At 39.3% G+C, this 17,723-nt stretch overlaps 1 protein-coding gene across 7 annotated transcripts in view; it reads left to right on the top strand.

Moving 5' to 3' along the window:
* The window catches only part of LOC124140901, a 31,910-nt gene extending 14,414 nt beyond the window's left edge, over positions 1-17,496 (top strand). For 5 of the 7 annotated variants that reach the window (XR_006861965.1, XR_006861963.1, XM_046508721.1 and 2 more), the window contains 2 exons: positions 12,477-12,540; positions 17,360-17,496. Coding sequence is in view for 3 of the 7 variants with exons in the window: in XM_046508721.1 (XP_046364677.1) it covers positions 12,477-12,540; positions 17,360-17,449 (154 nt within the window). In the remaining 4 variants the exon portion in view is untranslated. The remainder of the gene's footprint in view (positions 1-12,476; positions 12,541-17,359) is intronic. The other 2 variants (XR_007223284.1, XR_006861964.1) reach the window with 1 other exon arrangement.
* The last annotated feature ends 227 nt before the right edge of the window (positions 17,497-17,723 follow it).

The raw sequence follows: 17,723 nt of genomic DNA, 5'->3' as shown, positions 1-17,723 counted from the left end.
TCATGCTGTCAATCACTGGATTGTCTGGTCCAGACTCGATTATTTACAGACCGCCGTCATATAGCTGGAATATTGCTGAGTGCGGCGTTAAACAACAAACCAACCAACCAACCAACCAACCACTTATCCTTATTGAGTTTCTCCGGCTGTATTGCACGAGATCGTCAGTTCTCTTGTTCAGCTCCTGGCGAATACTTAGTATTTCCTGCCGTAGCGGTGCAACAATATCTTTGACAATGTCACTGACAATTTCTTTGGCAACAAGCATGAAAAACTTTTGGAATTTGTCAAGAACCTGAGGTAACATAAGAGCATTAACCAATTTAGTGGTTATCACATCTATCGATGCATCTTTGAAAAAGTCAAATAGTGCTGACGGATAGGATTGATCTGTCGTACCTGGTAATGGTGATGTTGAGTCTTCATGACTTGTGTTGGGGTCAGGTGGCGTTCCTTGGGGATCCTGCAATGATCCTCGGGGGCCCGGCGTGGTGTCCCGTACATCAGGTGTACTAGTTGAAAATGTAAATACTTCAGGCATTGTCGATTGCACTAGTATTTTTGATGGTAGGAAGTCCTGAGGAGAAACAGATGGTTTTCTCTTCTCGCTGCTGCTTCTTTGATTTGGCCCCTCTCCTGTTTGCTCTGTTATGAGTTGGCATTTTTCTTTGTAGAGTAGGTCCAAATAGTAACCAAAATTGTTAAATATAATTTGCAAATAGTAGTTACTTCAGTTGTATGCTTCATAATGTCATTCCATGCTGAATTTACAAGTATTTTTCAAATATTTCCACACACAATGCGAGCTCGCTTACATGCGTGTGACTCCTGTCGCCATCTTGGATCGATGGTAATGAGTGCAGTGTATAAGTGCATGTTCTGGGGTTTCTTGTTGGGTGCAGTGTGGGCATGTTCCTGTTGCGTGTAATTTAGCTGTTTTTAGGTGGTTGTTTAGTTTTGGGTGGCCTGTCTGTAGCTTAGGTATGACTCCGTCGATTTTTTTGGAGGGGTGTAGTACTTTTGGTTTGGTAAGGGGCTTTCTTATTATTTTCCTGATTTGACAATTTGAGTTGAGGAATTTAGTTTGCTTTTTTTTTTAGATGTTTTGTTTGGTGATACTTTGATTTCAGACTTAGAGATTGGTAGGTTTAGGCTTATATTTGGGATTTTTGGGGATAGTTTAGCTGCTTGGTCTGCGTTTTCGTTGCCGAAAATACCTACATGGGCAGGGATCCAAATAAATTGTATGTCTTTTTTAGTTAGGTCGCTTGTGCTTTTAAGTATTTGATTGATTAGTTTGGGGCGGTTTTTAATGTTTTTATTTTTGAGAGCTTGGAGACCACTGAGGGAGTCTGTGAGGATGAGGATTTTTTTATGGTTTTTAGTTTGTGGGTTGTGAAGGGCTGTGGCCATCCCCATAAGCTCGACTGTAAATATAAATTGGTTGTTTGGGAGTCCGTATGATCTGGTTTGTTTATTTGGTTGTGAGACTTGTACTCCGAAACCTGTGTTTTTTTAGATCGGATCTGATGATTCGTCTGTGTACATGTGGCACCAATTTTGCCATGTCTCGTGAATGTATGCGAGTGTGGTGGTTTTGGCTATGTTGGGGTCTGTTTGCTTGTTTAGTGTGTTGGATAGTAATGTATCTATTTTAGGTATTTGGAGTTAAGGGGTGAAAATATTTGATGGTTAGGTATTTTGTTGTTGATTATTAAGTTTGTGCTCTTTTAGATAATTAGTAACTCTTTGTGAGATTGGGGTGAGGAGAGGGTAATGCTTTTCTTTTTTTTTGGGGGGGGGGGGGGGGGGCCTAATGATGTTTTTTAGGATGTTTTCGATTAGAGGTTTGATTGGGACGCGGCCCAGAAGTTTAGGATTAGTTGCTCCCTACGTAATTCTAGTGGGATTTCTCCCGTTAGAGCCTGGAGTGAGGTGATAGAGGTACCATGTTGAGTTCGAGTGATGAGTTTAAGGGCCTGATATTGGATGGAGTTTAATTTCTTATATTTAGCGAATTGTTAAGGGTGTTGTATATGGCGCTGCCGTAGTCTAGTGTTGATCGAATTAGCGATATGTATAGTGATAGTAGAGTGGGTTTAGCGGCTCCCCAGTTGGAGCCCGTTTGACATCTCAGAGTATTTAGGTCTTTACTGCATTTAGTTACGAGTTCTTTGATTTGAGCACCCCAGGTCAGATGCTCATCAAAGATTAGTCCTAATTGGGTTGTTATTTAGGTGGAGTTTTGGGGAGGTCTGTTTCATATTTTTATGTTTAACTACTATTCCAGTAGTTTCTGGGTTGAGGGAGAAGCCCCATTTGTCAGACCATAGTTGGATCATATTTAGAGATTTTTGTAGTAAATTTTGGGTCATTTTTATACTTTTTGTGCGGATCCCGAGGGCTCCATCAACCGCGAATTTTGAAGTGTTTACTTTGGGGGATAAGCCCTCGAATAGATCATTAATCATGATATTGAAGAGTGTGGGGCTCAGGATGCTGCCCTGGGGAGTGCCATTTCCTAAGGGACATTGGTCCGATAGCGTTTTGTCTATGCCCACGGTAATTTTACGATTTGTAAGTAAGTCCTGGATGTAATTAATTATTTGACCTTTGAGTTCTGTTTTTTTTGTAATTTTTGTATATGCCCGTTGTGCCAAACCACGTCGAATGCTTTGGAGAAGTCCAGAAAGATGCCTGTTGTCAAGAATTGTTTGTTAAGTTGGCCTGTTTTAATGTCCTGCTCTAATCGGGCGAGGTTATCTAAGGTTGAGAGTTTATTATGTCGTTTTGTGTTAGATGAGTGAGTGAGTGAGTGAGTATGGTTTTACGCCGCTTTTAGCAATATTCCAGCAATATCACAGCGGGGGACAACAGAAATGGGCTTCACACATTGTACCCACGTCGGGAATCGAACCCGGGTCTTCGTCGTGACGAGCGAACGCTTTAACCACTAGGCTACCCGACCGCCCCTTGTGTTAGGTAATGTTGTAGTCTGTTCTTAGCCATAGATTCGATTACCTTACATAAGTTGGAGGTTAAGGAAATTGGTCTATAAGGGTTAGCCTGATTAGCTAGTTTGTTTGGTTTAGGGATTGGTATAACTAAAGCCTGTTTCCAAGGAGTAGGTACCTTTCCTTTTTGATAGATGAGGTTGTATAGTTTTAGTAGAGCCTGGAGTAGTTTTCGGGGGAGCTTTTTGATTATTTGGTAGAAAGTTAGGTCCAATCCTGGGGCTGTGCCCTTTTTCCTGTTTTGGATGACGTAAAGTAGTTCCTCCATTGTGTATGGGAGGTTTATTTCTAGGTTATCATTATTTGGTTCTTTGGTGAATTTATTTTCTGTTTTTAGTTTTTCTTGAAATTTTTGGTTGAAGTTGCTGTTGCTGCTAACGGCCGAAAAGTGGTTGGCGAGGTCATTAGCTTTTTGGAAGGAGTTTTGAGTTGTTTATGTTGGTTTTTTATGACGTTTTATGCCTCAAATGGCGTGGATTTTGGGCCAAACCGTTCTGGCGTCTGTACGGTTATATATTTCTTCACAGAATTTTTCCAATTTCTTGTTTTAACTGTTTTGACTTGGCTTTGAACTTGGTGGTTTAGTTCGTGTGCTATATTTAGATGTTTGTAATCGCGTTTGGCTTTATTGAATGCGGATTTACGTTTTCGTCTAGTTTGTTCTATTTCTTCGTTCCACCATGGTACCGAAGGTTTGCCTGTTTTATTTGTTTTGAATTGGATTGAGTTTTTGGCTGCGTTTATTATATTGTCTGTCAGATTTTTGCAGAAGGTTTCGGGATCATTACTTTCTAGGTCATTTAGATTAGCCCGATTGCAGATTTCTTGAAATTTGTCCCAGTTGGCTTGGTTATAATCGAATTTTGGTTCCTTGTTATGTGTTGGAAGTGGTACGTTTGTATCTCCTATAGTTATATTTATGGGGAAGTGGACAATACCTGGTAGGACATCGTGTACTTCCCATTGAATACTTTGGGCTAGATCTGCGGTGCACATAGTTAGGTCGATAGCCGACATTTTTTGGTGTATTTTGTCGTACCTCGTAAGTTGGTTGTTATTTAGTATTAGGGCGTTATTTTCGATCCATTCAGAAACGAGTTTGCCGTGTTTGTCTATTTTGTCTGCTATACTCCAGGTAGGATGGTGGGCATTGAAATCACCTAAAAAGATCGTAGATTTGTTGCTTATTTGGAGTAGCATATTTAGATCCTCAGGTTGGACTTGTTTTTCTACCCAGTGGTATATATTTATGATGTTTATCTTTTTATTGTTAATTGTAATTTGAATGCCGTTAGCTTCTAAGTCTGGCGTGATTATCTTGATTTCTTCGTAATTTATGTCTTCCCTGATATATATTATTAGGCCTCCTCCGGCTCTTCCTGGGTTGGTTTTGGCTCGGTCTGTTCTAACTGAGTTATAGCTTGGTAGTGTAAATTTGGATCTAGTGGAGAATTTAGTTTCCTGGATGCATGCAATATGTGGGCCTTTTTCTAGTTTAAATTTGGCTTTTAATTCTTGGCCGTTGGAGGCTTGTCCGTTGGCGTTCCATTGGAAAATATTTAGTCTTCCATTTTGTGTTTGTGCTTGCGAGTCGGGTGCAGCTGTGGTTTCCCTGGTGTTTGTGTTTTTGTTGTTGTGCTTGCTTATCTGGCTGTGTTGTTGCCTTGGGGGCTGTACTGTGATTGGCTGAGGGTTGTAGTTTGGTTGTCGTTTTTTGGTTCGCTTTGCATGTGGGTGTTGATGTTATGGCTATGTGAGGTATGGGGGAGTTGGTGGGTGGTTGTGTGTGTATGCAGTGGGAGCAGTTTCTGTGAAGTGGCCCCATATAGAGTCTGGGAGTTTTGGTGTGGTGCTTGTTGGTGGGATGGTGTTTGGGTGTGGTGTGGGGAGGAGTGGTTTGGATGTTTTCGGCGTGTGTCTTTTAGTTTGGATTTTGGCCGAGTCTATGTTTATGTGTTTGTTGGCCAGTTTGGTGAGTGAGTGCCTGTGTGAGCATTGGTTGGAGAGTGACGAGTGGTTTATTGATTTACAATGTATGCACCAGGGTGAGCAAGTCCCTGAGCAGTCGGTTTGAGCGCATTTTTTACATTTAGTTTTTTTGAATTTGCATTGATTGGCCTTGTGATTGTATTGAAGGCAGTTTGAACATTGTTTGACCTGTTTTATGTATGGTTTAACCTCTAGATTAGAATTAGCGCCAAAGGTGATTGTTTTGGGGGCTTCTGGAGCGTGGGGGAGGCTTGAGGAGCTTTATCTCCGTAGCCTTCTTGAATGAGTGAGCCCGATGCCCTGTCAGAGGCACCTGGCTCACTCTCCACTCCTCTCAAGCATCAGTGGATTTATATCTAAGGAAAATACAGGAGAATCCTCACCTTAATCACACCAAATACCACCGCTGAGTTGAGTACTTCCGCTAAAACAATGTTGCGTGGGTGATGTCTGTCTGGACTTGCAGGTGTGATAAGTGATGACATAAGTGAGTAGAACTCTTGTCTTGACAGGACACATGAATACACAGATACATACAGTGAGTAAATGAGTTAATGTTAAAAGTCACATCGGCAATATTTCAGCCATATCTTTACTAAATCAAGTTATATATTAATGATACACAAAACTGAACAATAAAACCTGTCGACGAAGAACAGTAAAATAACTAGATTATCACAGATGTAGATTTAAAACTAGCACATCATCATTAAATTTGACTTATTTATAACAATGCACAATAAAATGGGCTATAGACCACCAATAACCAAAGATAGGTCACCATACTAGGTACCATGGGGACCTACGGTACTTCTGCTTCCAGCAGGAGTTACACCATTCCTCTGGCTACTGGTGATTGTACGGTTTAGCCAAGGCATTATAAACAACAAGAATTCTATGATTAAAACCATGGAAATGAAACATACTTTAAATGAAGTGGGACCTACGTACCCTCTCAGGGGGGCAATTATTTTACGTTACTTCAACCCCGTTTGAAGGTACAGCCATTAACATTCACAGTTATATAATCATTTTAGCAAATTAAAATTACATACTTTTTACAATACATATTATCCAAATGTTTCTATTAGCTCAACTGCATTTAAAAAATACAAGAGTTAAACGAGTACTTACCTGATTGAAAAGATCCTTGATTGATGAAACCTGGAAAAAAGTATCCCTTGTGATGGAAAAATCGATACAGTCAAGCAGGACCTTTTAACAAATATTCATGAGTTAAACGAAAATGGCCAATACGACATCGTCTTAATACGACCTCTTCATATCTGGAATGACAACCCAAGTAGGTATAACCGATATTTGATTTTATTGCATGAAATTAATTTATACCCACTTGAGTGTCCCACTTCTTTTGCATAAGGTCTTTGATATAACATCTAATTAAAGTAAGGATAATAATTTATGGATGAATACTTGGATACTTAGTTCTCCGATTTTTAAATGCCTATCAAAGAAGTTATCGAATTAAAGGTTTGTAGTAGCTGTCTTGTATATGAAGTGGTGTCACAGATTTGTTGAGAGCTGCTTTTGCTGCAGCATCAGCCATATTGTTACCTGTGATTCCAACATGACTGGGCAACCAGCAAAAGACGATGTCGTATTGGCCAGTAACAAGGTCATTGTACAGTTCTAAAATATCTGAAATAAATGGATGGCTTGAAGAGCTCGATGTTATTGCCTGTAGACAAGAAAGTGAATCTGAAAAGATGATGAACCAGTTACTGCTAGATTGTTTTTTAATAAATTCCAAAGCTGTTAAAATGGCTTTGGCTTCAGCTGTGAAAATTGAGTTATGGTCAGGTAATCGGGATGATGCGGTTTTTGTGCTACCTTCCTTGGATCCATCTGAAACAAAATGGAACGGTGGGATTCATATTTATTTCTAACTTGTATATATTCTTGTTGATATATTAATTGATTTGTGTTTGATTTTTTAAATTGAGAAAGGGAAAAGTCTACTTCTGGTCTGATCAGTTGCCAAGGAGGAGAAGACAAAAGCCTGAAAGGAGAATTATTATCTAAATCAATATTGGTAGCTGTAATGTGGGGTTGCTGTAATGGTGGGACGAGCTTAGGCTTTCTGTGAAAATGTTCTTCGTAAAGGGGTTGAAAAACACACGTGTATGCAGGGTTTAAGGGGTGAGAATGTAATATAGCAATGTGTTGTAGCGATAACTTGATTCGGCGTTGCTTCTATGAAGGTTCATTAGCTTCTTCATACATGCTGTCCACAGGAGATGTTCGGAATGCGCCAAGACAAAGTCGTAGGCCCTGATGGTGAATCGAATTTAAACTTTGTAAATTGCTCTTACAGGCTCCACCATAAACGATGGTGCTATAATCTTATTTAGAGCGGATTAGAGACCTATACAAATGGAGGAGGGATGTCTGATCACCTCCCCACTTTGTATTAGCAACAACTTTCAACAAATTTAGAGTCTTCAGGCATTTAGTTTTAAGATAATTAATATGCGGCTTCAAAGATTAAATGGTGATCGAAAATGAGAGCCAGGAACTTGGCCTCTTCTACAACCTTGATAGGAGTGCCATGTAAAAATAGCTCTGGATCTTTGTGGTGCTTGTATTTCCTATAGAAATGAATACAATTGGTCTTAGCTTTTGAAAACGTATAACCATTTGCAAGACACCATTTTTGGATTTTGTTGAGACATAGCTGCAACTGTCTCTCGATGGTATGCATATTTTTGCCACGACGTGAAATATGAAAATCGTCCACGAAGAGTGAACTATCAATGGAATCATTTAAACCCTTTGACAGACTATCAATCTTTATACTAAACAGTGTTACAGACAAAATACTGCCTTGTGTGGACACCCTGATCATGATTATAATGTTCAGACAGGGTGGAACCAGTTGTCGGTCTGTTAAAAATTGATATATAAATTGAGCCATACGACCTCTTAACCTCAAATAATGTAGATCTTTTAAAATAACATGCTTCCATGTGGTATCATACGCTTTTTCTAAATAAAAAAGATTGATACTGATGCTGATTATTTACAATTGCATTTTTGACAAAAGATTCTAAACGTACCAGATGGTCAATGGTACTTCTATTTTTACGGAAACCACATTGTATGTTACTTATGAGTTTGTTGGTTTCCAAGTACCACACCAGTCAATTGTTAACCATTCGCTCCATGGTTTTGCATACACAGCTGAATCGTGATATTGGTCTATAATTAGATGCATCAGTATGGTCCCTACCAGGTTTAGGTATGGGAACAACTATTGCATTACGCCACGAAGGAGGAAAATTTCCTGATGTCCAAATGTGATCAAATATATTAAGTAGTGTCTCTAAACATGAATCAGGCAAATGCTTCAAGAGCTGATAGTGAATATTATCAGCTCCCGTTGCAGTATCGTTTTTTTCCTGTTGTTTCTGATATTTTTGAAACTTAGGATCATAGTTTGACGATGAAGAGTGTTTGGTCAGCGTTTCGCCTAATTTATTGGCAATGTCCAATTTATCTGTTAAGAGATGGTTACCTTCCTTGAGATGGTGGACAGTCGAATTTGACCCATTGCCTTTAATTTTGGCAATCATGTTCGACACCTTGGATATTGGTGTGCGAGAATTAATTTTAGAGACATAATCCCTCCAAGACTTATGCATATCTTGTTTGGTGTGGTGTGGTGTTGATTAACCTAGAAACATAATCGGGGCGAACCGGGATTCGAACTGGCATTTGTGATTTTAACATGATTTAAGTTGAGGACAGTTGGATGTCGGCAGAAATATTTCTCTCTTGCACGCTTTATCAAACCATGGTTTTCGAATGTGTGGATTTGCAGAGGACTTAGGGATGGTTATGTCAGCAATTTCATTCAGCTTATCCGAAAACGATTGGTTTGGCTAGGTAACCGCCCTGAACATATCAGGTGTTAATCTGTCTGTAGAGAGTTCCTGAAAGGAAGGCCAGTTGGCCTTGGTAAACTTCCACCTTGATGTAGGTGGAACATCAGATGGATTAATTGCTGTTACTATTGAGGGAAAGTGGTCGTTTCCACACAAGTCATCATTGACCGACCACGTAAATTCATTGAATAGATTTGATTCTGTTAGTGACAGATCTAAAGCAGAATAGGTTCCAGCATGTACTTGATCCATCACTGAAAATGCACAAGTTGTTATCGGACTTTTCCTTTAGTATTAACATTTCCCCATAATGGGTTATGGCCGTTCAAATCACCCATGATCACACAGGGCTTAGGAAGCTGATCGTACAGAGATTGAAGATCTGATCTCTGAAGTTATGTCTGTTTGAGATATGTCTCCTGGAAACAGGTTGCTGATGGCGTAAAATCTTGGATTAACAAGCATGAAATACTCATATCCCCCGACAATATGACATGTCCAGTTGTGTGCAATGCATTAGTTCTGTGAACTATGTTCACTGGGCCTTTTTGTAAATGGCCTAATTGCAGCACTAAAAAAAGTTATTACTGGTTTGGTTTTGCCATCTACAGTTTATGATAGAATATGTAACTGTATTTGTAATGAGTAAGGATGAGACATATGGACGAACAACTTCTTTATTGCAATTAGGAGTGATGGTTTCGGTGAAGGTTCTAACACCGTTATCAAGCAAGTGAAATACAGAGTATGGTTGACAAGAATATATACAGGATAGGAGGCAGTGTTTATACAGTTGAGTAGGTTTAAGATCAGTTACACTGTTGTATTTGTAATGAGTTGTGTTTCTGCATGAAGTTAGTCAGTGAATGCAACAACCGTGTCCATGACACTTTTGGAGGAACATACACTCAAGCAATGCAGAACTTACCAACAAGAAAGGAAATGTATTCAATACTGCGAGATGACATTACGTGCCAAGTTTAGTGAAGACATATGGTACGGTTTTCAAGATCTGCTCCGGAAACGAGGACTACCGCCATAAATCGAAGTCGTTGCCATGGAAACTCGAAAAATAATTTTTTTAAAAATCCCAAACTATCAAAAGGCACCAGTTCACCACTAGACCTATCTAAGTGCCAAGTATGGTGAAGAAATATGGTACGGTTTCCAAGATCTGCTCCGGAAAAGAAATGTGACGGACGGACGGACAGACGGACGGATGGAAGAACGGACGGACGGCACCCATTCCTATATCCCCCTTCCACTTCGTGGCGGGGTATAATAAATGTAGTTCATTAAAATTGGTCCTGAGACCTCTGCAGTTCCTCTGAATCAGTGGATTCATAATATTCAAGTTACTGATTGATGTACAGGACATCCACGTATCCCATTTCGCGGCGACTTACTGAGAAGGGATGGTGAGGACAGGCATCCATGTCCTCCAAGGTTTCGAAACGATTATAAATCTGTATGGAGTCGCGGTGACCCTTTGGCACACGATCTGAATTGTTGTTGCAGTTGCCATTGACGGTGTTGACACATGCGCTGATTTGGTGCATCATTTGTTTGGGAAGAAGAATTTAACCGTAATAAGGAATAATTTTCTGTTGAAATCCAAGTAGTATCTGTCTGGCAATGGACAGACGTGACAGATCTAGAAGGTGTGCGAGTCACAGCTGCCGAGTAGGACACAGCTGTGGTCGGTGAGACAGATTGCAGGATCAAACGTTTTGCTTCAGTAAAGTAATGTTCTCTCATGTTGTAGCTTAACAATCTGAAGCTGAAGTTTGAACTTGGGACAGGACTTTGATGATCGCCAGAACAATCTGCACAGTGAGGGCTTTTGGTACATTTGTTATCTGTGTTGTGGTCATTTTCTCCACATTGATGGCATAGTTTGTGATTCTTGCATGATTGTGCACCATGCCCAAACTGCTGACATTTGTAACATCGAAGTGGGGTGGGAATGTAGTGATCAACTTCAATGTTCAAATATCCTGCTTTGATATTCTTAGGAGGAGCTGGTTTTGAGAACGTCATGAGATACAATGTAGGTGTTTGATTTGAAGATGATTATATCTTTGGTACGTGAAATAAAATATCACAGAGACAACGTTCCCCGTCTCTGACAACGCCTTGTGTGCTTTGCAGTTTTACAGTCAATCAGTAGAAACCCTGAGCGATATTTTTTCACACCCTGAACATCGCCTGCAATGCCATAAAGCGCCTTAGAAATAGCAAATGGGTTAGGCCTCAATGGCATACCATCAGCAGCAGTAACCACTAAAAATCGAGACCAGCGAAAAAGTTTTTCATCTAGTGCATGTTTTTTTTTTTTGGTTGTGCCATGTTGATTGTGTATATGGTTCGCCACCCGAGCTCCCCACCAACCATGGAGTGTCAAAAAGACGATGCTTAACACCAGTGGATTTCCAACTGGCAGCATCAAGGATACTGAGGTGGTATACTCAAGCAGAAGAATTAATTGGAAATTAATTAATCTATCAGATTGGCCCATGAGCCACCGCCTTCTGGGCATATTTGACTGGAGGCAATGAATCTTATTCATTTTATTTCAACAGGTATTGAAAGTCTATGAACTGAGTGACCAAACCCACAAATATACAATTAAATATAACATCTTTGTGCAAATCAAATAGACTTTACATTGTAAATGAAACATTTCAAATTCAATGAATTTGTCAAAGATAAAAACAGATTCATAGCAGGAAAAAGTCATGCCAAAGTATGCACATCTGACAGAACAAAACATCCGTGACCAGCTCCGGCGACTAAAATTATATTTGCGCCGTGAACCTGGTGAGCTAACAGCCAACAATCGCCTGTCGCCTTTGCAGGAACCCTCAGTTCCCATAGAAGCAGACCCGAAATTGCAAATGAACGTTCGCATTATTCTTCCGAAATTACCTGATGCAGTTGTCACAAAATGGAATTCCTGATGGTGGCCTCGAAGATTTTGAGTTTTCTCCCGATTCCGACCCTTCTTTTGTCAACGATCCTTTGCATTTTTTGTTAATGTCAATCTATAATCAAATCTGTGATTTACCGATTGAGAAACGCAGGCCAATTAAGCAATTTAACAAATCATTTCCACAGAATCAACTTGATAAATGAAATGTAATTATTACTGTCACTATCAACGCAGACTGTTCTTTGCATGACAGTAACTATTGCGTGTATGCTGCTGCTCGAACATTGGAGGAACTCCATACAGTTTTCAAAAACAATGAACCACAACAGGGTAATAAACAAAATCATCCAAAGAAAAACCGGTTCCAATCTACCGAGTAAACATGAGATCATAACCTTCAGTCGCTAAACGATCGCGTGCCTTTGCGATGATTCACGTTCGTTCACTGTACTGTCGCTCTCACATTAAGCTTATACTCCGTGAAATTGGGAAACCAAAATCTGCGCCGAAGTGGCCGAGAAAAGCTGTTTCAAAGCGTTTCTCTTTGGGTGGGTCCATGTTTACCCAAATCTTTAATAGTATTAAGTTAAACAGTTCACAAGGTAGATTATAACAATTGGATATTTCTTTACACAGTTGTGGAAACAACGCGGAAGGTCACAGTCAAAACAACCACAGTCAAAACAAAGTGAAAAAGAAGGTAAGGCAGATAATATAGAACAATTTCCTCTAACACATAACATTTGGTAAAAGTGATTTCATGAATATAACGTGTACCTGAAGCCAACGTGACAAACGGTTGTTTCCTATCACTAGTTTTTCTGTCTAATTTCGAGTGACAGTGAATAACACGATCACCGTTAATTCAAAAGATGTTCTGTATGTCCCCGGGTTTTTATTATAACCAAAACGAAATTTTATCTGACATCGTTGATATCATAATATTTATTTATTTATTTATTTTTTAGAATATATTTTGATTCCATTTTCCATCATATTTTACATTTCAATATCATACATTTCAATATCATACATAGAGTGTGCATGGATTTATTGTGACATTATTGGCATGTGTGTAGCATGAGTGAGTGAGTGAGTTGGGTTTAACGCCGCTTTTAACAGTATTCCTGTCATATCACGGCGTGTCAGCTTAATGTGGGAGGAAAGCCCGAAGTGATGCAGGTCTTAGACCTTTACCACTTCGGTGTAACCCACGAGCACGGGTATGGTGCTGACAAACCTAGAATCGGGGTGAACCGGGATTCGAACCCACAATCATAGGTTTCTGGCGTGCCTAAGGGACGCAACTCTGCACAGCGAATCGCGGCGCCTTAGACGACTGGGCCACCCGTGCCCCCTGTTTGTAGCATGAACAGATCAGATGTCATAGTGATACAGTTTCTAAATAATACATGTAGAGAAGACCAGAAGGCATGGAAACTTGCATAATTACAATTTGAATATGCAAAACATTTTGTAATTTCATAATATCGAAGCATTCCTTCTGAAATAGTAAAAAGATTGGTTTTGCTTTTTTCAATTAAATGTGTACAGCATCATTGATTTATCATCATTACTTGTTATTCTTCTCTTTAAATCCAAACAATATGTGTTCATTTCTAAAATTAAATCTGCCTTCTGTATAGTTTCCAAGCCAAACTGAAGTTTCACCCATATATCAGCAGCATAGGGACAATTACATCAGATGGTTCATTACATAATCATTATGAACAAACTGGCGATTCAACATATCCAATTTTAAATAAATAACAGTTCGTAATTAAAATATTATGTATAACTTTAAACTGAAACCATCTTAATTCAGATCTTTGTGTACATTTTTTTGCCAATAGGTTAAAGTGTGTCCACTCTGTATCTGTATACTGTTTTTCACTTATGTTTTATGAATTTAGGGTTTATTGGGGTTCATAAAATACCTTGCTTTCCTTTTTATTGTTTAGTTTTGATACATTATATGGCAGTATAGGCCTTTTGCAACCTTTAGCACATTGGTTTATATTGTTATTTTGTAAATACCAGACTATTGCCAGTTTTACTCCTTGATAGGTCAAAAAGTCTGTCTTTAAACTGTATTTTTGTACAAATTCATCAAAATCATATAATTTCCCTGTGTCATTAATGAAGTCATTTATATATGCTTTTCACTTTTGATGCCATTGTGGAAAATATATAGACTTACCATCAATTTTGATTTCATTATTATATCCTCATCAGATTTTTTAACATTATCACAGCAATTCAAGTGTACTGACCACCATAACAAATCTTCCCTCCAAAACATATTTTTAATGTTTGGAATAAATCTTTTCGTTAACATAAACAGCATCAGCCAGGTAAATTACATTTGCACACGCTACATTTTCAAAAAAGAAAGCTGTCCATTACCATGGAATTACCATTAACCAGTTTCTTAATCCAGCTTACTTTCAGTGCACCGATAACCATTTCCAACACTGGGACACTGAAGCCGCCATATTCAGGATGTTGTGACATAATTTCCCTTTTAACTTTGTCAGGTTTAGATCTCCAGATGAAGTGAAAACATTTTGACTGAAACCTTTCTATTACACTTTTGGGTGGGCTTGGTATACTGCAAAACAGATGATTAAGTTTGGGTAACAACAACGATTTTAGTACAACTTTTCTACCCACAGGTCTCAGGTTACTTTTCCCCCACATTTCCATTTCCTTTTCTATCTTATCAAACTTGTTTGTATAGTTTAAATTAACCATATTTCCAAATCAACATCAAAATCTATGCCTAATAAATTCCAGTCCTCACATAACTTATATCTTGATCTGTTTTTTTTACCCTATCCATATCAACTTGTTTTTTTCAGCATGATCTTTCAATCCCCAAAACGGGGCAACATCTTTAACTTACTCATTGTGGTATAGAGGCTTTTTTTCAGATCCATCTGAACTTAATGTAGTATCAGCTGCAAATTGTGCAAGCAGGCATAAGCCATTAATTTGTAATTCAATTGTCAACATTTTTCAAGTTCGAAAATGCCGAGACTCAGCGCTGCCGATCGGAACATCGCCATAGGACGTATCCAAAGAGGGGAATCGCAGTCTTCTGTTGAACGCCACTTCAACGTCCACCACAGCACCATTTGCCGCTTTTGTGACCGATACACACAGTTCAATTCCACTGCAGACCGTCCGAGAACCGGCCGACCAAGAGTTACCACCCCTGCACAGGATCGCTACATTCGAATGTTCCATCTAGTCATCGCAATGCCACAGCTACGGAGACTGCAGGAAGCATCCCTGGTTTGAGGAGGATATCGGACCAGACTGACAGGAACCATCTTCGCGAGGCTGGAATCCGATTTAGAAGACCAGTTATCGTCCCTGGTTTGCAACAGATCTGTCAACAGCGACGCTTGTGTTGGTGCCATACCTTACAGCCTTGGAATTTGAGAAACTGGAGACGAGTGTGGTTTAGCGATGAATCACGATTTCTACTTCACCGGCGAGATGGAAGACACCGTGTTTATCGTCGTCGAAATGAGCGTTTTGCCCCACATTGTGCACGTGAATTCGACAAATGCGGTTGCGGTAGTGTCATCCTACACCACGAGATCTGACTTGGTTGTGGTTCATGGAAATTTGACAGCAAATCGCTACATGAATGAAATTCTTCAACCTCACCTTCTTCCAACCTTTGACTACCCTCATAATGCGTCTTGCCATGGCCGTCGAGATCTCAACCCAATCGAACACCTCTGGGATGAACTCGATCGACGTGTACGTCAACGTCAGAACACGCCACAGACTCTCCCACAACTGGCCAACGCGTTGCAAACAGAATGGCGCAGAATGGCTCAGGGCAGAATTCGTACACTTATCCAGTCCGTGCCGAGGAATTGCAGATGCGTGATTGCTGCCCGCAGTCACACGAGATACTGAATTCAGCGCAACCTTGTGGCCTTATGTGACATGACAATGAACAGTTTTCAATGCCTTTGTGCAACGACAACATGTGACAATCGATCTCCAAAATTGCATATTTGTATCTTTTATATCAAATTAAATATATCGACTTTATCAGGTACAATAAATTTCCTGAAAATCTACCTGTGCGTTTCTTTGAAGAGTGTATTACCCAAGAATAAAGATATATGGTGTTATCGGATCCCCCTGGCGACAACCCCTTGAAACTTTAAAAAAGGACTAGCATATCCAATTACCAAAACACTTGATTCAATATTTTCGAAAAAGACTTTTACCCAATGTTGAATACTTGGTCCAAACTTAATTTTTTTTTAGTACATCATGCATACATAAATTTTCCTTACACAGAAACAAATGCTTTTTCAAAATCAATTAATAACAATAAACTTTGTATTTGGTAAGATTCAGTATATTCCATCACATCATAAATCATTCTTGTAACCTCACCTCCAACAAAACCTTTTCGATCCTCATGAATAATTAAAGGCAAAACATGTTTTATTCTGTTAACATAATATGGTTTGAGGCTATTTGACGTTCTATAATGTCAAATCTGTGACGTCGCGATTGCGATATGTCTGCAGCAGCTATTCAACTATCCATTTATTATTTCATTCGGGGGCAAGGTAGATCGGTCGTCTAAAGCGTCTCAATTCGACATGGAGAGATGCTTCCCCCAGGCAAGTTATAAACTTACCTGTTTGATCTTGGATTCGAATTCAAGATTCGCCAAGATTGTTTTTATGTTTGTCAGCAGAGTGGTAAACATCCAAGACCTGCATTACTACGGCCTTTTCTCACACAATGATCTGCCACGCCGTGATGTCACTGAAATACTGTTCACTCACTCTTGTTACAATGTAGAAAATAGGGTACAGCGAAATGATGGTGTTTCATATTTGGACAAATTGCTTAGTTATTGTTATAGTTACTGCTTAACAGAAAATCCAGGCTCAATGGAGCCTTGAAGTCGTGAATGGCAACTTCAACTTTATATGACATATAGTCATCAGGAGAGTTTAGCTACTTATACCTCACTTTTAGTTTATTGTCATTAAATACCATCAGTTCAGTGAAGAAACAAATAATGCTGTTCAGTATTTTCTAAATCCCAAATCATCAAAAGGCACCAGTTCACAACTAGCCTGATCTGTATAGCAAGTTTCATCCAGAAATATTCAACGGTTTAGGAGATCTGCCTCGGATACGAGCACTATTCTCAATTTCAGCAAAGTCGAATAAAACATAATCCCAAATCATCAAAAGGCATCAGTTCACCACTAGACTGATCTATATTGAAAGTTTCAACAAGAAATATTTAATGGTTTTGGAAACCGGGCGGACGGACGGATGACGGACCGACGAACATGCTGATCGGTATAACCCCCGGGTTTTTTTCAAATCGGGGGCATAAAAAGAAAATTTGTAATCAGTTGTATACACGTGGTGGGTATGTCCAAATATCTTTCGTCCGTAATGAAGTAGACATATTCAAGGTTCTCTCCATGATAAAGTACGTAATGTCTTGTCTATTTCAGGTGCCAAAGAGGAAAGAGAATGGACGACGAATGTCGGAAATGACATATCTTGGAGAATATGAAGATGTATACTATGCAAGACGCAAATAAACAGAAGATGTACACTATGCAAGACGCAAATAAACAGATTTTATTTTCATGTTCTACTGTTTAATACTTAAAACCATTAATCCAGTAAGTGAATGATGCTATTCACTTCTTTGATCCATGGGCCTTTTTCACAAAGAGATGTTAACGCTATGACTATCGTAAGACTAGTCGTAACGCTAAAGTCGCTTTGTGAAATGGTGCCAAGCTTATTAGAATACGTGATGGACCTTCAGTGAGTGAGCTAATATTGCTTAAGGCCGCATCAGCAATTTTG

This window comes from Haliotis rufescens, unplaced genomic scaffold (assembly GCF_023055435.1).
Source record: "Haliotis rufescens isolate VD_foot unplaced genomic scaffold, xgHalRufe1.0.p SCAF_3, whole genome shotgun sequence".
Taxonomy (NCBI): Eukaryota; Metazoa; Mollusca; class Gastropoda; order Lepetellida; family Haliotidae; genus Haliotis; species Haliotis rufescens.
This window is presented reverse-complemented; position numbering and strand designations above follow the sequence as displayed.